We start from the raw sequence: 19968 nt of genomic DNA, 5'->3' as shown, positions 1-19968 counted from the left end.
ATCCAAATACGCAAACGCGTTGGGCTCCATGTCCGGTCCTATGACGCTGTCGAGCGCTCGCTGGAATGTGGCTGGTGCTGAGTGGAGGCCAAACGGCATCACTTTCCAGTGGTGCAAGCCCCTCCCGGGGACTGTAAATGCTGTGCACTCGCGGCTGGACTCGGCTACAGGAATTTGTCAATATCCGCTCTTCAAATCCTCCAAGATGTGTGTTATCCTTGGCAGCGGGTATGCATCTGGAATAAAATGGGCATTTAGTTGTCGAAAATCTACACATAGTCGCATCTCTCCGGATTTCTTGCCCACGAGTACAATAGGGGTGCTGTGGGGGCTCTATACAGTCGTTGCGTAGCAGTTCGTCGATCTGTTCATCAATAATCCTCTGCATCGCGGGATTCTTAGGAAAATACCTCTGTTTGATGGGCTTATCATTCCGCATCGTGATCATATGCTCAGCGATATTTGACACTCCCGTCAATCCTTCGAATTTGGCAAATTCCTTCTGTAGGAATTTGTTTACCCAGGGTTCTAATTCTTCATGATCGGTGTTTGCTGTGATTACGGCTAGTGCACCTCCAGCGTCAGGTGTGTAAACTGGTCTGGCTGGGGAAGGCGCTCGCCCTTCCTCTACTGGTTCCGCTGAAAAAGTAGCATAATTCCGTTGAAATGGATTATTTTGCACGCCGTTGTCGTCTCGAGGCCCTAAAATACTGCTGGTCGGGGTGGCTTGCACCTCGTGCCTGCTGGAGTGAACTCGTTTGTCAAGAGAGAAGGCATAGCTATGTCGTTTGTGGGACTCCTTATTAGGAGAGGGTTCAGCTGCAGCGAAGCGCGGCCGCATTGGAGAGTGGCAGACACGCCACAGAGGAAGACCATACCCATACTTCCATGATCGAAGGGAAAACTAGCAGTGGAAAGGTGACCCAACGTTGGTCCAACCGGACTTTCGCTACCACCGACCGTACCGACCGTACGGACTGTGGCGTCCCTAGACGTTGAACAACACGTTCGCTCACGAAGCTTCTGCTAGCTCCGGTGTCTATAGTAGCGTTAAACATCTGACCCTCGATTTGCACCTGCGCTATAATTCTGCTCGACTGAACCTGTAAGATTTCTTCTAATTCCGGGAATTCCTGTAGGCAGCGTGCGTCCGTCTTCCCGAGGGGGCGAAGACTCTCCTCGTTTCCCGGCTGGGTACGACGGCAACACTCGAAGTGCGTACTCCTCTGCGACCACAATCCCAACAAAAGAGGACTGTGGGATTGCGACATGTAGCTGACCGGTGACCCTCCTGGGCACAACTCCTGCAAGCAAGACTAAAATTGGCACCATTGACATGTTCCCCACTCGAGGAACTGATTGTGAAACTGTGGCTGTGGTGGGTGGTCGTCTGGCTGGGCGTGTGAAATTTTGTCGACCTGTTGGTGATGCTCCTGCATACGCTGGGATCTCGTACTCGTTCCTTCTAGGCGCTGGCTGTGGTTCGGCCAAAATTCCGGCATGGCTTCCTGTGCTTCTTTTCGCAACTGTTCCGGTTGCTTCCAAGGAAAAATTCTTCAAAATCGACTCCAATTCCCGCTTCCGGAGAAACGAAATCCAACGCGCGCCCATTTTTCTGTGAAATAATAGCTAACGGGCAAATGACAGGAAAAATTTCGATATGACGAGAGAAATTCTTGAACGAGGGTCAAACGAGGTTCGAACTGGTTAAAATCTTCATCGAAATTTTTATTTTATTTTTCACCAAGAATTTACTGAATTCCCACGTGCAACGATGGTGACCACAATCCGATGTCCAACGACGATTTAATTCCTGAATTTTTCTCGACGGTGATTGAATTTCTTTCGACGACGCAGTAGTTTTATATTTTTTTTCCACAACGATGTTTTAGAGAGCTGCCGATGCACGTGTTGACTCGGTGATGGTTATATGAGAAGCACCCCAACCGATGTGATCCCGTTGCCTGTACTTGATCGACTCGTGCTCGTGTGGGAGAGACGACGATGAGAGTGAAAACGAAAAACAAAATGGCTGCGCTGTGGGGAGTATACGTTAGCTTTTCCCTACCTCGTGCTTTCGAAAATCTCGTGACCTGAGTTGGCTAACCTAGAGGGCTCTCGTCTCTCTCCTCCGATTAAACAGCCACACAAAAAAATATTTTTTCGGGTGTGGAGGTCAGACCATGTTTATTTTATGTTTTCGGGGTCGCTGAATCCGAATCCGAGGTCCGAAAAACCCCAGCACGTCAGGGTTCTGACATAACCTCAAAAAAGCTCATACAAAATTATGTGGGTCCGTGGGTTAGATGTTTATTATATGTTTTCAGGGTCGCTGAATCCGAATCCGAGGTCTAAAAAAAAAAATTCTTGGTTCATTTTTTATTTTCTCTCAGTGCTCGTAGGTTAACGGGTTTGGTTAGGTCATGGTTTGTAAATTCTAGCCTACTCTGGGTGAAGCCGCATCGAGGCCTTCGAGAAATTTCTCATTGCACGGGACTCTCGCTGGCCAAAATGCTGTTCACTCTACCTCTCGCTCTGGCGCACACATACACGCGTAAGTCCGGGTGCTCCGCCGCTGGTCCTGGGCCGGCACACTCTCCTCGCGGTCGCCCAGGTAAAACTCCTTCCCACTCCTTTCTTCGCTTCCGGGTCACTTGAAGATTTTCGTTGTGAACCCAAATTTTTCTTCGCTTGCACTTCCGATCTCGCTCGCTGTGTTACCAAGAGTCCCCTGCTCGCACTTCTGGTCCGGTACGCCGCTTTTTTTCAAAGTGACAGAGTCAATATTAAGTGGACTTTACAAAGTTTTTCGCGAGGGTTTTGTTTTGTTGTTAGCTGCTGTTGTTGTTGCGGCTGGCGATGTTGTAGCTCTTTGTGCGAGGTCAAACGACTCCTCACACGTGTTAACATTTTAAAAATAGACACAATACGCTTAGTATGTAATATTGTGAGCGGATCATATGTTGATAGTAGACAAGATCATTCATTATACAAATTCGGAATTAATGTGCCACCGGGCTATAAAATGAACATCACACCACACAATCTCATTTACCTACCAATCAACACTAGAGAAATAAGTACACTGTCTATACACATAACTGATCTGAACGGTGAACTTATTAATTTTCGCGGTGAAGACTATAAAATTCGTTTACATTTAAGACTAATATAATGTTTGTTTGTTTATATATAATAAAAGAGATGATATTTACCATCATCAACACACTTTAAAACTTAACTTTTAGGAAGAGGATCGAAAGTAAAAAGACACACACTTACATTTAAGACAAGGTAATTCTTAAATCACTGGGCTTCAAAGTACGAGTTTAACTGAAAACTGGGGTTGAATGAAATATTGGCAGTACGAGGAAAACCTTTCTCTGATGATAGTTTATCGAAGAAAGAATATCACAGTTATTCACCGTATTAACAATCATTTAAAATGATGAGATAAGAATTACAATTCAAAATCAAGATTTATTTGTACTCCCCCATGAGAGTCTTCTAAATTTTTAAAAAGATATTACCGTAATTAAGGAAGGGGGAGCGGTAGAAACTCAAAATGTTATTGGGAGGATGAGAAATAATTGCATGGCAAACTTTTTAGATGAAATACGCTATGAAATAAATGGTTTTGAGATAGATAGAACAAGTTTAGTGGTATTACTTCTACAATAATAACCTTTGTTTCTTTATATAAATTTGAAAGCAAGAGACTTTACAATTCCGGATGGAGTGGAGGATCCGATTTCAATTTAAGCCCTAACTATAACTTTTCAATACCCCTTAAAAATCGACTTGGATTTGCTGAAGATTTCAAAAAAGTTTTATTAAATTGTAAACATGAACTAGTACTAGTGATATCAAAAAAATTAAATATATCATCTCAATATGACTAATATTACATGGAAATTTCGACGAAAATTAAAAAGTATGATATTATAAAAAGTGGATCCAATATACCGATTGCATTCCGCATTAGAATACATACATTAATCCTAAACTAAGTAACGGAACTCTTCATGTTTGGACTGTTAAATTAGCTACTACCCGTGAAGATCCACAATTTGCTTTAATTGCATTTAAAGATAATCCCCATCAAACAATTTAAAAAATCTAGAGGTCTACTTAAACGAAGAAACGAAGGATTTCAATTGAACTTAGCAAGCCCGCTATAGAAAATGTTCAAGTATATTGCGTGCTGATACATGATCGTTTAGTTGAACATAACCCGTTGAATGGTCTAGTTCAGCGGATTGTCTACCAATTAATCAATCAATCATGAATGAAGACATTGTTGCAATTGATGTTCAAGAATTTCAAGAAAATAATAATAAATTTATTCTAAAAGAAGTTGGAGTCGTATTCAAAAACGAAACAATCTTGAACTCTAATTTTCTCATACACTCTCCACATGATTTTATAAAACAGCTTCTTGGTTAACAAAAAAACATCATAAATTTTATTGGAACGATGGAGTATACTTTTTTAAAAAAACACTAATTAGGAAAAAAGAAATAATTTGTCAGCGATATCAAAAAAGGTTATTCCTACAAAAATTTTTAAATATTGATGATGTAATTAACATTGATGAAATTGGACGTCCCTCTCTAAAAATAATGGATGGAAGCCACTTCCCATATTGTTCATTACATGCTCGAGATGGTGTCTGCTCACTCAACAATGCTCATAAAATCCTAAACTTTTACACAAAAGAAAAATGTTAACAACAACATTTTTCACCATTCATTCTTTCATTTACAATTTAAGAGTCGAGAAAAGAAGTTTACGACATGTCGGATTCTAATATCAATCTTAATATACCGAATTATTCTTCCTTGATAAATAAAATTTATTTATTTATTAATACATTTAAAAATGTGATTTCAAAGAAGACTTTAAATTACTGCTGGAGTCAAGGGGCATCTTCATGAGTATTGACGTGAAGGAGTTTATAAAAACAACATTTGGAGAACGTTTAAATTTATGTAAATTTTCTAATGATAATATAGAAACGTGTGCTTGCTTTATTTTGTAATTCAACAATATAAAGTTAGAAAATTAATTTCATCATATATTGAAATTCTAAAATAAAGAGAAAATCATAAAAAAAATATTTTTTTTTGAATTTGTTTTCGAGGCTGGGTCTATCAACAGCTGTTACATTATTTAACACCTGTTTTCTATAATAGTATTATACAAAGATTTATATCCACCAGACTTTAGTTTAAGATAAACATTCAGCCTATTACGTTAGAAGAAAAAAATGATTTCCTCAAAAATTGAAGAGTTTCTAATGCGAGGGAGGTTCTCGAAATATCTTTCCCACCTTATGCTCGCTAAAGATCGGGGGAGGTGCTCGAACACCTCGAACAAACGCTTGTTTCAGACTACATCCACCATCTAATGCGGTCTAATATCCCTCAAACCAACATCTGCTGACCACAAGACTGAAGACAAGTTACATGAACGAATATCACCCTAATTGAATAGACAGAAAAAGACCACTCTAGACAAGCACAAATTGTAGCATGACAACACACGCTAACACACCCCTTTGGGGTGAGAGAAGACAAGACAAGACAAGACATGACAAAACACACCACCCTAATTTGGTCATTATAACACCTGCGTGCTACCTAACGGGTCAACCCCACCCCCTTTTTTATTACTAAATTATACTAATTAGGTCATTATGACACCTGTGTACATCCATGCGTGACTAATGAGGGTCACCCCCACCCCCTTTTTTTGACATGATTTATTACCTAATGTGCCAGGACCCGTATTATTCAACTACTAAAGGATTTTCAGGGAGCTACAAAACTGGAACACCGTGTCAACGAGGCGAGCGAACATCGAGACAACCCGTACCGTTGGAGACAGCGAGACAAGCAAATTATAAAGCCGACTGCAGTTATACCCGCAATAAACCCACTAAGAACCCCTGAATTCTGTGCTGTCTCACTGAACTGCTGGGCGGTCATGAATGAACACACACAATCTACTGAACTAGCCGTACAAATACCGTAGCGAGCAGAAAACAAACAAATCAGTTCGTTACACGACTTTTTAGGCGCTCGAGAGCATTTGCGTAACTTTCGGACGTAACTTGGAAACCCTTAACAGTTTCAAATTGTGATATTCCGAGCACTTGCCATCAAATGTAGGAATTTCGAGCCTCGGTAGTTTGATAGATGACGTTTTGAGCACGCTGAGCTTCATATCAATGCCATATGTACTGTGAACATCTGGGCCGAGTTGTTTCATATTGCTGATAAACATGTCTTTCAATTTCCACGAACACCTCGTTACTGCTCCTCCAAATATTACTGCTCGATGTCGTTTTCTATCGACAAGACTTGTTTGAAATACTCTTCCAATATTGCCAACCGGCAATGTAGTATGGCTGCAGAAAGTCTTTGGCTTGGATCCAGAGGTCCGAATTCGAGTAATGTTTCTGCCGATATTAGTGCGTTATTGCTTTAAATGTTCTAATAAAGCCATGATTGCAAACTAAGTAGCAAATACTAAACAACTGCAGTGACACGACTATCGTAATCTGACAACCTTCCAATGTAAATACGTACGTGTGTGTTTCACTCAGTTTGTCACTTGAGTGAAATTGCAGAGCCAATTTAAGTGAAATCACTGTACATACAATATGAGCGAGATTACTTTATGCAACTTAACGGCTTGGTTAACGATGAGGTAGAGGTGCAGGCAAGAAACACCAAAATCTCCGCAAAATACCAATGTTACGGTTGTTTTTATGATGGGGCAGTGGTGTAGGCAAAGGGGCATGTACCCGGGTGGCGCTCCAACTACGATGTAGTTTGAACCGGCAGACCCGAGACTCCAAGTACAGCTTGGAGACGACAAGTGTAGTTTGGATGCGACGAAAACGACAGATCTCGAGATCGAGTGCTCGAAGGTCAATGCACCTTTCGACTTAGCCTTATAACACATTCATGTAGTTATGTAGTTATACTTACAAATGTTGAAAGGCCTCAGACTTCACCAATTATTAATTTAAAAAAATTCACTTGTCCTGTCACGGTCGCCAAAATGTTTATTCAAAAGCTTTTTATTGATTTATTTAAATAAATATTAGGAGGTGGCATTAAATTATAGTTCGTAATAAGTTATTTTTGGCTTGATGTCGACAAGAGTGCCCAGAGCCACGAACAGTCGTAATGATAAAAAAAACATCTTTTGCAGAGCCAGAGGGATCACTGGCAGTCGCACTCAAATGCGACTTAACATAACGTTAGTGTGGGTTATGTCTCGGTTGTTTTAATACAATGGGGTTTTGACCCAACACTCTATTTGGCACCGCCTAGTTCATAGCCAGAAATCGTTACCAGAACGGTTTAATTTTCGGGAGCAAACATTCGAAAATATGTATGATTCCTTAAAAGAACAAACAAACGAGATCACAAGGTATCATGAAGTATAATGATTATGGTATAACTTCTTTGTATAAAACTTATAATATCGATCCCTGATATAAAGACATACATAATGTGGCGAACGGCCTTAAAAAGAAAAAAAAATAATAATGGAAGTTCTTCGGCAAGCCGATGTTTGTATACCCTTGCAGTTATAAGAAATAATCAAAGTTAGTAACACCATGCTAAATTATTATGGATTGTTGCTAGCTTCACTGATTTTAATAAATATTTTTTTTTAATATATTTAATAATTTCTCTTACCCTTTCTTAACAGTTATATGTTAGAGGCGTCCGATTTTTGTTAAATGTAAATCGAAATTTAAAAAAAATATAAAAACCATAATCCCAATATTTTAAGATAATTTGTCAGCTATTATATAGTCGTCCGAAATTGATCATGAGTTATTCATAGAGTCTGTCCGTTGAGCACTGAAGTCTCGAAACTATAAAAGCTAGAAGAGCCAGACTTGGCATGCAGGTTCATGGATTTCCTGCGCAGCGAAAGAAAAATTGTTTTTCCTAAAATGCATTTGTCTTATCAATACCTATCGATTGACGTTAATAAAGTGTTGCCTCGCCCACTCTAACGCCCACAAATGGCTTAAACTTACTGAGATAGCGGGTATATGAGGCATTCCACTGTGGCCTTCTTCCTTGTTTTTATACCCTTGCAGAGGGTATAATAATTTCAGTCAGAAGTTTGCAACGCAGTGAAGGACACGTTTCCGACCCCATAAAGTATATATATTCTTGATCAGCATTACTAGACGAATCCATCTAGCCATGTCCGTTTGTCCGTCCATCTGTCCGTCCGTTTCTACTCAAACTAATCTCTCAGTTTTAAAGATAGCGGGCTGCTGAAAGACTTCTTTATATTGCAGGTAGATGTAAGTCGGAACCCGCGGGATCGGACAACTATATCTTATAGCTCCCATAGAAACTATCAGGGAAAATATTAAAAAAAAGAAAGAAAGTTAATTTCGGCAAAGCGGAAGTTTGTTTACCCTTAGAGACATAAAAAATAAACTTCTTTAGAAACACCATATGAAATTAATGATTGTTGCTGACTTCAATGATATTAAAAATAAAATATTTAATTCTTTTGACAGAGTGTTCCGATTTAAATGGTATAATGATTTCAGTCAGAAGTTTGCAACGCAGTGAAGGAGACGTTTCTGACCCCATAAAGTATATATATTCTTGATCAGTCGTTCTACCCATGTCCGTCCGTCCGTTTCTACGCAAACTAGTCTCTCAGTCTTAAAGCTATCGGGCTGAAACTTTTCCAAAAGTCTTCCTTGTATTGCAGGTAGTAGTAAGTCGGAACCCGCCGGATCGGACAACTATATCATATAAAAACTATAAGGAAAAAAATTTGAAAAAAAATTATATCTTCGGTGTTTTTTAACATATACCCTTCTAAGCTTGGAAATAACAATTTTTAATTAGTTCTGAATTTCGAATTAATTTTTTTTTTTAAATCGGACGACTTTATCATGTAGCTGAAAGAAAACAAGAAATTAAGTTAACTTCGGCAAGCCGAAGTTTGTATACCCTTTCAGTTATAAGAAATAATCAACCTTAGTAACACCATGTAAACTTTTTAAGGCTTGTTGCTGAATTCAGTGATATAAAAAAAATGATTTCATTCATTTTTAAGACTATTTTTTTGACATTTGTATGTTAGGGTGATCCAACTTTAATTAAATTGAATTCGAAATTCTTAAGAGTATAAGAAATTATATTCCCAATATTATAAGATAATATGTCAAAAAGCACCAAAGCTAAAATTTGTTTCATATTATTTTTCCACCAATTTTCCAATCGTTCCTATGACAGCTATATATAAAGTCCTCCGATTTCGATAAAATTTAAAAACCAATTCAGAACTAACGAAAAAATGTTATTAGACACGCTAAGAAGGCTATACGAGTTTGTTTAAATATAGCCTATATAGAGACTTATAGACTATATGATATAGTCGTCCGATTTTGATTAAATTTAATATAATATAAAGAAGACTTTTAGGAAAGATTCAGCCCGCTAGCTTTAAAACTGAGAGACTAGTTTGCGTAGAAACGGACAGACAGACGGACAGACAGACAGACGATGAGACGGACATGGCATCTCAAAAAAATGGTCTACAAAAATTTTAATAATTTTTGTTTAATATTACTGAAGCCAGCAACAATCCTAAAAAATTGTACATGTTGTTACTAAAGTTGATTATTTCTTATAACTGCAAGGGTATAGAAACTTCGGCTTGCCGAAGTTAACTTCCTTTCTTGTTTAATAAGTTCTGAATTTTGAATTATATTTTTTTTTAAATGGGACGACTATATCATATAGCTGTCATAGGAACGATCGGAAAATTGATGCAAAAATAATATAAAACAACTTAAACTTTTGGGGCTTTTTCACATATTATATTATAATATTGGGAATATAATTTTTTATATTTGTAAGAATTTCAAAATCAGTTTAATAAAAATTGGAGTACTCTACCAAATAGATGTCAAAAATATGGTCTAAAAAATGAAATAATTCTTTTTTTAATATCACTGAAGCCAGCAACAATCCTTAAAAATTTCACATGGTGTTACTTAAGTTGATTATTTTTTATAACTGCAAGGGTATACAAACATCGGCTTGCCGAAAAACTTCCTTTATTTTTTTTTTTCTTTTTAAGGCCGTTCGCCACATTATGTATGTCTTTATTTCAGGGATCGTTATTATTATAAGTTTTATACAAAGAAGTTATACCATAATCATTATACTTCATGATACCTTGTGATCTTTGTAATGATCCTTTGTTTGTTCCCTTAAAGAATCATACTTATTTTCTTGTTTCATATTATTTTTCTAGAAATTTTCCGATTGTTCTTTTGACAGCTATAATTTATAGTCGTCCGATTTTGATAAAATTAATTTTAAAATTCAAAACTATTAAAAAAATGTTATATTCAATTAATAAAAAACACAAAATCAGAACAATAACTGTTGGTAATTTTTCAAAAAGTATATTTTGTTTTCCCGTATTGTTTAAACCTAATATTTTAAAATGGAGACAAGCCTTGGCATTTCGACAGAGTTGCTTGGAGAGCTGTCGGAATTGCAATTAAATTGCAAAAAATTAATGTTGACCTACTATGGCCTATGGCCTAAATAATGTAACTCGACCAAACTCTGATGGTTGGTATCCTAGTATCTAGGAAATAAAAGCCAAGGCAAGTCGTAGTTCACGTTAAAAGATATCATGTTTCCCTGATAAAAGTCAATGAAGATTGCGTAGATATAGTTAAGTGAAACTTTCTACAGTTGTTTGTGTATGCAGAAAACTTGCTAAGTGGAACACCAAAGATATTTGTGTACAGCCAGAGGAAAAGGTAAAGCGTGAGGAAGAAAAAATCCTTGCTCTTGTATTTCTATATGCGCTTATTCGAGATACTAGATAAAAAAACGAAATGATATATCGCCTCAAGGTTTACAATCAACGCGTATTAAAAATGACGTTAATCATCCAAACAACTAAACAAAAATGGTTTGAAGCATAGTAATGCTGTGCACGACACGAGCGAAAAAGCGGTCGCTGGTCAAAGTAGAAAATGTTTCCACTTCGGAGATTCTTCGCGCGCCAAGAAAGAGTAACATGTGAAGGATAAATGCGAACGACCAGAACATCAAGCACCGGTATAAGGCAGTAGCACTGTTCAAAATAGAGAGAGCAATCAATATTCATTAGGTGGCACTACAACCCGATGCGGGTTTTGTTTGACCTCAGCGTCTCCCTCCACGCGCCTCTGCTCCTCGCGCGCCTTCTCCAATCGGAAATACCCAGTGCAGTCAGGTTCTCCTCCACTTGGTCCTTCCATCGGAGCTTTGGTCGTCCCCTTCGTCGTCGCCCGTAGCCTACCCTCGCTTCAAACACCTTCTGAGCTGGACATTCTTCATCCATACGCACAACGTGGCCGAGCCAGCGCAGACGTTGTATCGTGATGCGCCGGACCACGTCCACGTCGTCGCACAACTCGTACAGCTCGTGTTCATCCGAATACGAAAGTCGTCCCGAATCCGAACGGGACCAAAGATCTTGCAAAGAATTTTTCTCTCGAACACTCCAAGCGCTGCTGCATTCGTCTGTCATATTACGCATGCTTCTGTGCCATATAATAGCACGGGTAGGATGAGTGTCTTGTAGAGTGTTAATTTTGTTCGGGGAGAGAGGTCTCTATTGCACATTTGTTTACTCGGACCAAAGTAGCACCTATTGGCAAGTGTGATTCTTCACTTGATCTCCAGGCTGACGTCATTTTCGGTGTTAATGGCAGCGCCAAGGTACGTGAACTCCCTTGAACACTTCGAAGGTATAGCTGTCCGCTACCACATGGGAGTCTAGGCGCCGCGACTCCCTGCTTGTCGACAGCATATACTTCGTCTTGCCCTCGTTTACCGCCAAACCCACTTTTGCCGACTCTTTTTCGATAGCCGAAAATGCAGCAGTGACATCACGCTTGCTGCGGCCAATGATGTCAATATCATCGGCATAAGCAAGGAGCTGGACACTTTTATAAAAAATAGTGCCAGATCGATGTACACCGGCTTTCCGCAGAACACCTTTCATCACGAAATTGAAGAGGTCGCAAGACAGGGGGTCGCCTTGTCTAAAACCTCGAACGGTATTAAAAGGTTCGGAGAGGTTCGTTCCTACCTTGACAGAGCTGATGATGCTGCTCAATGTGATTCTGCAAAGACGTATTACCATTGCAGGAATACCGAACTCAGACATGGTGGCATATAGGCGTTCCTTCATCGGGCTATCGAATGCAGCTTTATAATCGACAAAGAGATGGAAAGAGACGGAAATGGAGAGATGGATTTGGAAAAGATCTGGTCTATGGACTTACCAGGTCTGAAGCCGCATTGATAAGGTCCGATCAGTGTGCTGGTATACGGCTTCAGTCGTTCACATATTACGCTCGATAGGACCTTGTGTGAGATGGTAATCAGGCTGATTCCCCGATAGTTGACGCATATCGTCGGGTCACCTTTCTTCAGAACGGGACAAAGGACGCTGAGATTCCAATCGTTGGACATGCTTTCTTCTAGCCATATTCTGCACAAGAGCTGATGCATGCACCTTATCAGCTCTTCGACGCCGGCCTTGAATAACTCTGCAGGCAGTCCATCAGCACCGGTTGCTTTGTTGTTTTTGAGCCGCGTTTTAGCAACTCGGACCTCGTCATGGTTAGGTAGTGGTATATCCACATTGTCGTCGATTGGTGGTATCGGGCTGCTTCCTCCAATGGCGGAATTGGCGCCGTCATCGCCTGCTAGCAGCTTGGAGAAATGATCCCTCCATAACCTCAGCGTGCACTGCATATCCGTAACCAGATTTCCATTTTCATCCCGACAGTTAGATGTTCCGGTCTTGAAACCGTGTGTCAAACGGAAAGTCGCCTCTCTTCCTTCCTTTTCTTCCTGTAACGTTCACACGTAGCTCGCGTTGCGTCAGACTGCAGAGTTTTTATGTGGGCGGCGTTTTTTGCTGCAGCAGCAGCTCGCATGGATTGGGATATGTGCGCCCAGAGTCCGCCGGCGTCAACAGGGAGAGGGATAGGTTGGTGGAGCAGTTCCGAAAGGTGAGTGTAATATGCTATTGCTGTCCGTTGTGATCGTAGCCTAGTGACGTCGTTGCGTGATGGGCCGTATGTTTTTCGCTCGGCATAGCCGCATGCGTATCTTGGCTGCGACAAGATAGTGGTCCGAGTCAATGTTGACTCCGCGAAACGTACGCACGTTCATCACGCTTGAGGCATACCTTCTGTCTATCACAACGTGATCAATCTGGTTGCGCGTCTTTTAATCAGGGGACAGCCATGTGGCCTTGTGGATGTCGAGGTGCCGAAATCTGGTGCTACTCACTACTATGTTTCGCGCCGCGGTGAAGTCAATCAGCCTGAGACCGTTGTTCGAGGTGGTCTCATGGAGGCTGAATCGACCAACTGTGGGGTCAAAGATGCGTTCGCAACCGACCTTTGCGTTGAAGTCCCCGAGAATAAGCTTCACATCGTGGTCTGGGCAGCGGTCGTATGTGTCCTCGACTCGCGTAGAACGCATTGTTAACAGCAACGGCCTTCTCCTCCGTCGGGGCGTGCGCGCAAATTATGCTAAGATTGAAAAACCTAGCTTTGATGCGGAGCAATCAATATCGTTTAGAATAATAAAGCCGTTTCAAAACATTTGCGTTAGTCCTTTTTTCAAGCTTGAACTTGACTTACAAGAAGGTAGGTTCTGATTTACAACAAGGTAGTTCTGAAGGTGAGACTTTAGGCAATAATTACAATTAAAAAATAACTCTATCTCTCCTAACTGAGATAAAGGTACTGATAATGACAGACGATTTCCTAACTACCGAGACGTTTAGCTTATTGCGATCAGAATGTTGTATGTGATCAGGTTCATAAATTACTAGAGAAAAGGATTATCAAGCCCAAAACATTTGCGATCGCTTCGCCAGTGGTTTCTGTAGATAAGAAGAAGCACTAGTGTTACGATTATAGCAACATAGATTCGGCAGAATCGCTAATGGTCAATATGGTATAGAAAACTCTTCAGCAGTGTCTACCGGGTTTTTCATGGCAGTCATACGTGATTCGATAAAGAACAATAATGCCATTAAGCAACATGATGCGAATTAGTATTAGCAGGACAATAAATGAGTCAAACATTCTTAGGATAGATGAATCTTTTACACGATGTACTCTTATATCAAGGTGTAACTGTACACTAAAATATAAATTTTTTCGTTTTGAAAACGCCTTTTTTTGGTATGAAAAGAAGCCTTTTCTACCAAAAATCGTTTATAGGTGCAAAAATATAAGGATATTAAACATTGGTTCATTAACATTATATTGTCAACATCACAGTAGCCGTTGGATGTTTATTAAATATTGTCTGACCCCATCTTAAATGTTATATTAAATTATATCCCTAAGAAACAAAACGGTTCGTTTTTTCAAAGGTCTACTGTCTAAGTAGAAAGAAGCCGTGAAATATCTTCTTCATAATTAATTTGATGACATTAAATTAACCAATAAAATATTCCTTTACAACTAAATTTTCGTTTTGCCAGGGGCTACAGTCTACGTTGGAAAAAACAGTTAAAATTAAAAATTTTTTTGAAACATTTCACTACGAAACAAAAACAGGTTAAACAAAAACGAAAACGCAAAAGTTAATAACCACACAATTTATATAAGTCTCCTGTACCTCTTATATCAAAGTAGAAGACAAACAAAATTACATTCTCCGGGACTTTCTGGGCCCTTTTTGCTTCAGAGACAGATGCTCTATTGACTAGGCAATTTAGAGTCGATTTATTTATTTATTAAAGATGATAGTTAATTTTTTAAAACTAAAACTAACATAGGGAGTTGTAGTTCTAGCTGCAGAGCCTTCGACTACGTATTATTGGACTTTATTTAATAATATTTTACATTTTGATTTTAGATTAGATTATATACATTTTTTTTTAAGAAAGTTTAAGATAGTTTCTAAATTTTCTGCCAATGGGTGCTTGAGGTAGTCGGTGGCTTTAAGATTTTATTAAGTCTATGATGAGTTCCATTTTATATATAAGAGTTTAATTTTCTTGCCTCAGGTGATTTTTACAAGGTGAGTTCCAAAGTAAACAGGACTTTTAAGAGAAAAAACAGAACAAATAGTTTTTTCGGCAAAATCAATGTATTTTATTCAAAATAGTGTCCATCTGTTTTAATACAGCGTTTTGCACGGTCCGACCACGGTATGATCGCCAGTATGCCGGTGCAAGCCTTTTGAATGGCCTCTACGTCTGCATAACGCTTTCCTTTCGGCAAATGCATTTTTCCGAAAAGGTAGAAGTCGCACGGTGCCACATCACGTGAATTTTTGGTCAAATAGTCCAACACAAGCGTCGGTCGATGTGAAGGCGCATTATCGTGCAACAAACGCAAACTTCCTTCTTCTCGATATTCGGGGCGAACATGTCAAATACGGCGCAGCAAACGCTTCAAAACTCCAAGGTAGGATACCGTATTAACGTTTTGGCCGGGTGGAACAAATTCTTTGTGGACAATACCCTTGGAATCATAAAAACAAATCAGCATTGTCTTCACTTTTGACTTCTCTAGGCGTGATTTTTTGGGTTTCGGCTCGTCTTGCGCCTTCCATTCAGCATTCTGGCGTTTCGTTTCGGGACCATATTGAAAACACCACTTTTCATCACCAGTCACAATCTTGTAAAGGAAGCTCGCGTCTTTTTCTGCCTCTTTAATGGTGTCCTTCGAATGTTGAATTCTAAGCAATTTTTGGACGTCAGTCAATTTGTGCGGAACAAACCGTGCACCCACCTTTTGTAAGCCCAAATGATCGGTCAAAATGCGATAAATCGATGTCTTGGAGATGTTCAATTCTATTTCCATGAATTACAATGATAATTTCGGCTGATATTTTATCAGCAGTTTCGATGGAATTTTTGGTGATCACGGATTTTGGTTGGCCAACATGTTCATCGTCATTTATGTCCTCACGACCACTTTGAAAACGTTGAAACCACTCGTTCACTCTGCTACGGGATAGGTAATCATTGCCATAAACTTGTTTTAACAATTGAAACGTTTCGGTAAAAGTTTTACCAACATACTGACACTTAAAACGCAATAACCCCCCTTCCAAAAGATGAAATGTCGTGAAGTTTTTACTGAAAGTCGATAAACAATGGCAGATTCTAACGCACCAGTTGACATATAGATGGCGCCACTAGAGGGCGCTAGATTAAAAAAGTCCTGTTTACTTTGGAACTCACCTTGTATTTATGTCTGTTATATTTTCGTTTTACGTATATATAAGTGTCATTTTCGTTGCTTTATTTGCCGTTTGTAGTTGTGCAGCCAGGTGTAGATTATGTTTTGTTTTAGGTGCCATGGCGGTTTTGTTTTGTATAGTTTTGTTGGTTGGAAGAGTATGTAAAGAAGTTGACAATTTCCTATAGCTCGTTCTAGTGTTGAGGTCCATTTTTTCCTTCTGGTTATTGATTTGATAAATTTGTGTATTGGTGTATCTATTTTTTTTGAAGAGCTTAGTTGTAAGGTGGTGCCGCCATTGCTCGATAGTTAGAATGCTGGATTCGTAAAATAGGTTAAATGTTGGTGCTGTGCGAAACGCACCTAGGTCTGCTCTAAGAGCTGCGTTTAAATTTTCAATTTGTTTAATTTATATATTATTCGGGGCCTATACAAAAGTGTGAAGTGCGTAGTCAATTTGAGACAAAAGTATGGCTTTTGTGATGTTTAGTAGAGTGTTTGTGTTGCAGTTAAACTTGGGACTGGTTAGGCATTTTATGATTTTAATTTTGTTGGAGAGTGTCAATATGTGAGTTCCAGTTGTATTTCTTGTATTAACCATAGTTAATCCGAGTATTTTGAATGATCCTGAGTTCCTGACCGAAGTTTGCGTCTTTTGAGTGATTGGACCAGTGCTGTGCGTGCAGACTAGCGATTTAGTTTTTGTTGTTGGTATATATGTTATTGTTGGTTGTTATGCAGTGTATTTGTTTTACAGGGTTAAGACCGCAAAATCGGCGAACGTTGTTCCATATTTTGGTTGTTGATGTGCTTTGTGCTTTGTTTGTTGATGTGAAAGTGGTTATGGATTCTCTTTTCCCAATTTTGATTTATTTTTTTAAGAACCCGTTTTCTTTTCTGTATGCAATTATCGTTTCCTGGGTTGTGTTTCTTTTCAGAGCTGTCCATGTTTGTTTTTTCTTTATGTGTAGGCCTGCTATGCTTTTCTTCCACCAAGGAATTGTGCGTGAGTGTCGGTTGGGTAGTGTTTGTGATATTGCATGGAGTGCGATTTTTAGACTTATTTTGTTCATTAGTGCCGTTTCCTTGTTTATGTGAGGGAGGGTATATGTTGTTGTTGTTATATGTGTGGGTTGCATAGTTATCCCAGTTTGCTTCGCTTAATTTAAAATGTGGGTTCTTTTTGTTGATGATGGTGTCGGTTGGAAAAGGGTGAGGATGATTGGGCAGTGATCACTTTCGAAAAGATCGTCTATTACATTCCAGGTTTTCAGTGGTGTGAATGAGGAAGAACAAAAGCTGAGGTCGATGTGTGTGAATGTGTTGTGTGTAGTAAAGTGTGTAGGTGATTTGTCATTCAATAGGGTAAGTTGTGATTGTTCAATGAATATAGTTACTGTTTTACCTCTTGAGTTGGAGTGTACTTTTCTGTGTAAATTGCAGTATATAACTCTTTTGGTCTCGTTAATGCTCTTGTGTTCCTATGCTTCTACGTCTACTTCACTATTGTTTTCAATTTCAGTAGTTTTTTAGCTTGTTGGGTGTTTTTCGTTTGAATTAGAACTGTACCTGCTCTTGTTACTTTACATTTTTCCTCTTCCCCTCCGCAAATGTAGTAGATTGATTTTTATACGGATCACTCCGTGTCGATCTAACCATGTCCGGAGGAGAAGTCAAGAACGTGGCTTCCCATTTACTAGTAGACAATGGGGGTAGACACTACTTGAAAGTTGTTAACCAAGCGGGTGGGACCAGAAAAAACATCTGCCCTGATCATATAGAGTTCCAAAACGAAAGCAGCAAAGAAAATTGTTCTTGTTATAATTTACCAACACATAATATAACCAGCAATAAGAAATGAAAAAAAAAGAGACATTTGTTTAAAGTGTGAAATAAATTGCAAGAAACCGCACCACATGCTTCTTCTCATTAATAAAAATATAGAAAAAGGAAATACGTATAGAACGACGAAACAAGCCTTCTTGGCCATAGCTTTGACTCATGTGAAATCAGCTATTGAAGGCTTTAAAAAAACTCTTGGCCTTGGAATTCTGCGAATGACAATTCTGGCAAAGCACAAACACTTAGCACAACTAGATTTTGAAACTTTACATACAAATAGTAATATACTCTTAATCTTATTGGACAGAGCTAGGAAAGAAAAGTAGTTGTCAGTTTCAGGTTCAATTTAATTCCAAGATAAGGTACTTTATTTGTCACCGCAAGGAATTTCAAGTATTACGACAGGTTTTACTGCTGCAACAGATGATAGGATTTTGATTGCCCATCATATTATTCAACCTGAGAGTGAAGAAATATTGTCATCATCGTATGTAGGAGATATTAGTCAAATCTGAAAGGTTGTTTGGGATCCATTGAAATTGAACCCTTTTAATCATACAGTTGAGATAGCACTCTTAAATAAAGAAATTAAATATTTAAAAGAAAATCATATTAAATTAAAAGATTTGCATTCTTATCATATTTCCGAACTTGCTTCGTTAGGGCTTGGATAAATAATACCAATAATCATGGTAAAGTATGCCATCAGAAAATTCGCTACAAGGCAACAAGTTAAAAGCAAATGAATAAATGTGCCGGTTCAAAAAAAAAATTATGCATGCAGTATTGCATTGTTAACGAAAAGAATTTACAAAAAATTTCAATTAACGATTATAAGAATATTTGACAGATTTGTAATACCATTCATTTATCATCATATTTGTTAATGCATCATTAAAATATATATATGATGACAAAATTTTAAGTAAATCTAAGAAAAATTGACGACGTGAGTAATTTATACCAGACGAATTTTTGTTTTATACTGAATTTTTTTTATGTTTAAAACTTTAAGGCGTTTTTCCCACAACCCACGTTTTGAAAGTCAGTGCCCCTCATAATTCCAAAACTTCTGCCCCGATCCTTTTGAAATTTAAAACACTATTTCTGTACATATTTTACAAGATGATGTTAATCAGCTCAATATAAGAAACAATAATTATTAGGGAGCTATATGATATATGGTTAGTGCAATAAAAAAAGATATTTGAAACTGAGAGACTAGTTTTGGTAGAGACGGACGGAAAGACAAACAGACGGACGTGGCAAGATCGACTCGTCTATATATACTTAGTTGGGTCGGAAACGACTTCTTTACTGCTTTGCAAACTTCTGACTGAAATCATAATAGCCCCCTGCAAGGGTAAACAAGTTTTGCGTTATTTAAATTGAATTGGTGTACAAAACTCTAGTAATTTATTTGGTCGGATTATTTGACTTTACCCGCATTTTTCAGGGGAGACATGTCGTGAAAGGGATAGGAAAATTTTACTTTTGTGCATTCTCCCCGAGAAAGAGCTCGGCTTTCATTTGGCTCTGTCCGAGTCTCTGGCTGCTCTGCCGACGTCACAGTCGACTTCGTGCATATGGAGCGCTTAAGCTGAATTGTGGATCTGCAGGGTAGATAATTGACTCATTAAAATCAGCGGTCGGCAGCACCCTATTAAGTAAGCATAGGGAATTGTTCTGCCCATCCGCTGCTCGCTCACGTATAACATAAACTTTGGCATGGGTCTTCTCTGCTGCGGCAGGGGCTCAGCGCCTCAGAGCGATAGAAATCAATGTCACTTGCTGTTCAGCCGTCGACAGAGAAAAATCCATCGATC

At 38.9% G+C, this 19968-nt stretch overlaps 1 protein-coding gene across 1 annotated transcript; it reads right to left on the bottom strand.

The window, feature by feature from the left end:
* Positions 1 to 11632: 11632 nt before the first annotated feature.
* Positions 11633 to 12846, bottom strand: LOC127011601 (uncharacterized). Its single transcript, XM_050889401.1, has 2 exons — positions 12362 to 12846; positions 11633 to 12284 (listed from the first exon to the last, which is right to left on the bottom strand). The coding sequence occupies exons 1-2, from the start codon at positions 12834 to 12836 to the stop codon at positions 11776 to 11778; spliced, it is 984 nt and encodes a 327-aa protein (XP_050745358.1). The 5' UTR covers positions 12837 to 12846; the 3' UTR covers positions 11633 to 11775.
* Positions 12847 to 19968: the final 7122 nt, after the last annotated feature.

Source organism: Drosophila biarmipes, chromosome 3R (genome assembly GCF_025231255.1).
Source record: "Drosophila biarmipes strain raj3 chromosome 3R, RU_DBia_V1.1, whole genome shotgun sequence".
In the NCBI taxonomy this organism is placed as follows: domain Eukaryota; kingdom Metazoa; phylum Arthropoda; class Insecta; order Diptera; family Drosophilidae; genus Drosophila; species Drosophila biarmipes.
The sequence above is the reverse complement of the archived record's forward strand: the minus strand, read 5'-3'. Positions and strand labels throughout refer to the sequence as shown.

Bases quoted from the DNA above. Each gene is read 5' to 3' on its own strand.
- LOC127011601 (XM_050889401.1), bottom strand. From the start codon at position 12,836: ATGCAGTGCACGCTGAGGTTATGGAGGGATCATTTCTCCAAGCTGCTA. The intron at 12,285-12,361 runs GTAAGTCCATAG...TCGATTATAAAG, and splicing joins TCAATGCGGCTTCAGACCTG to CTGCATTCGATAGCCCGATG.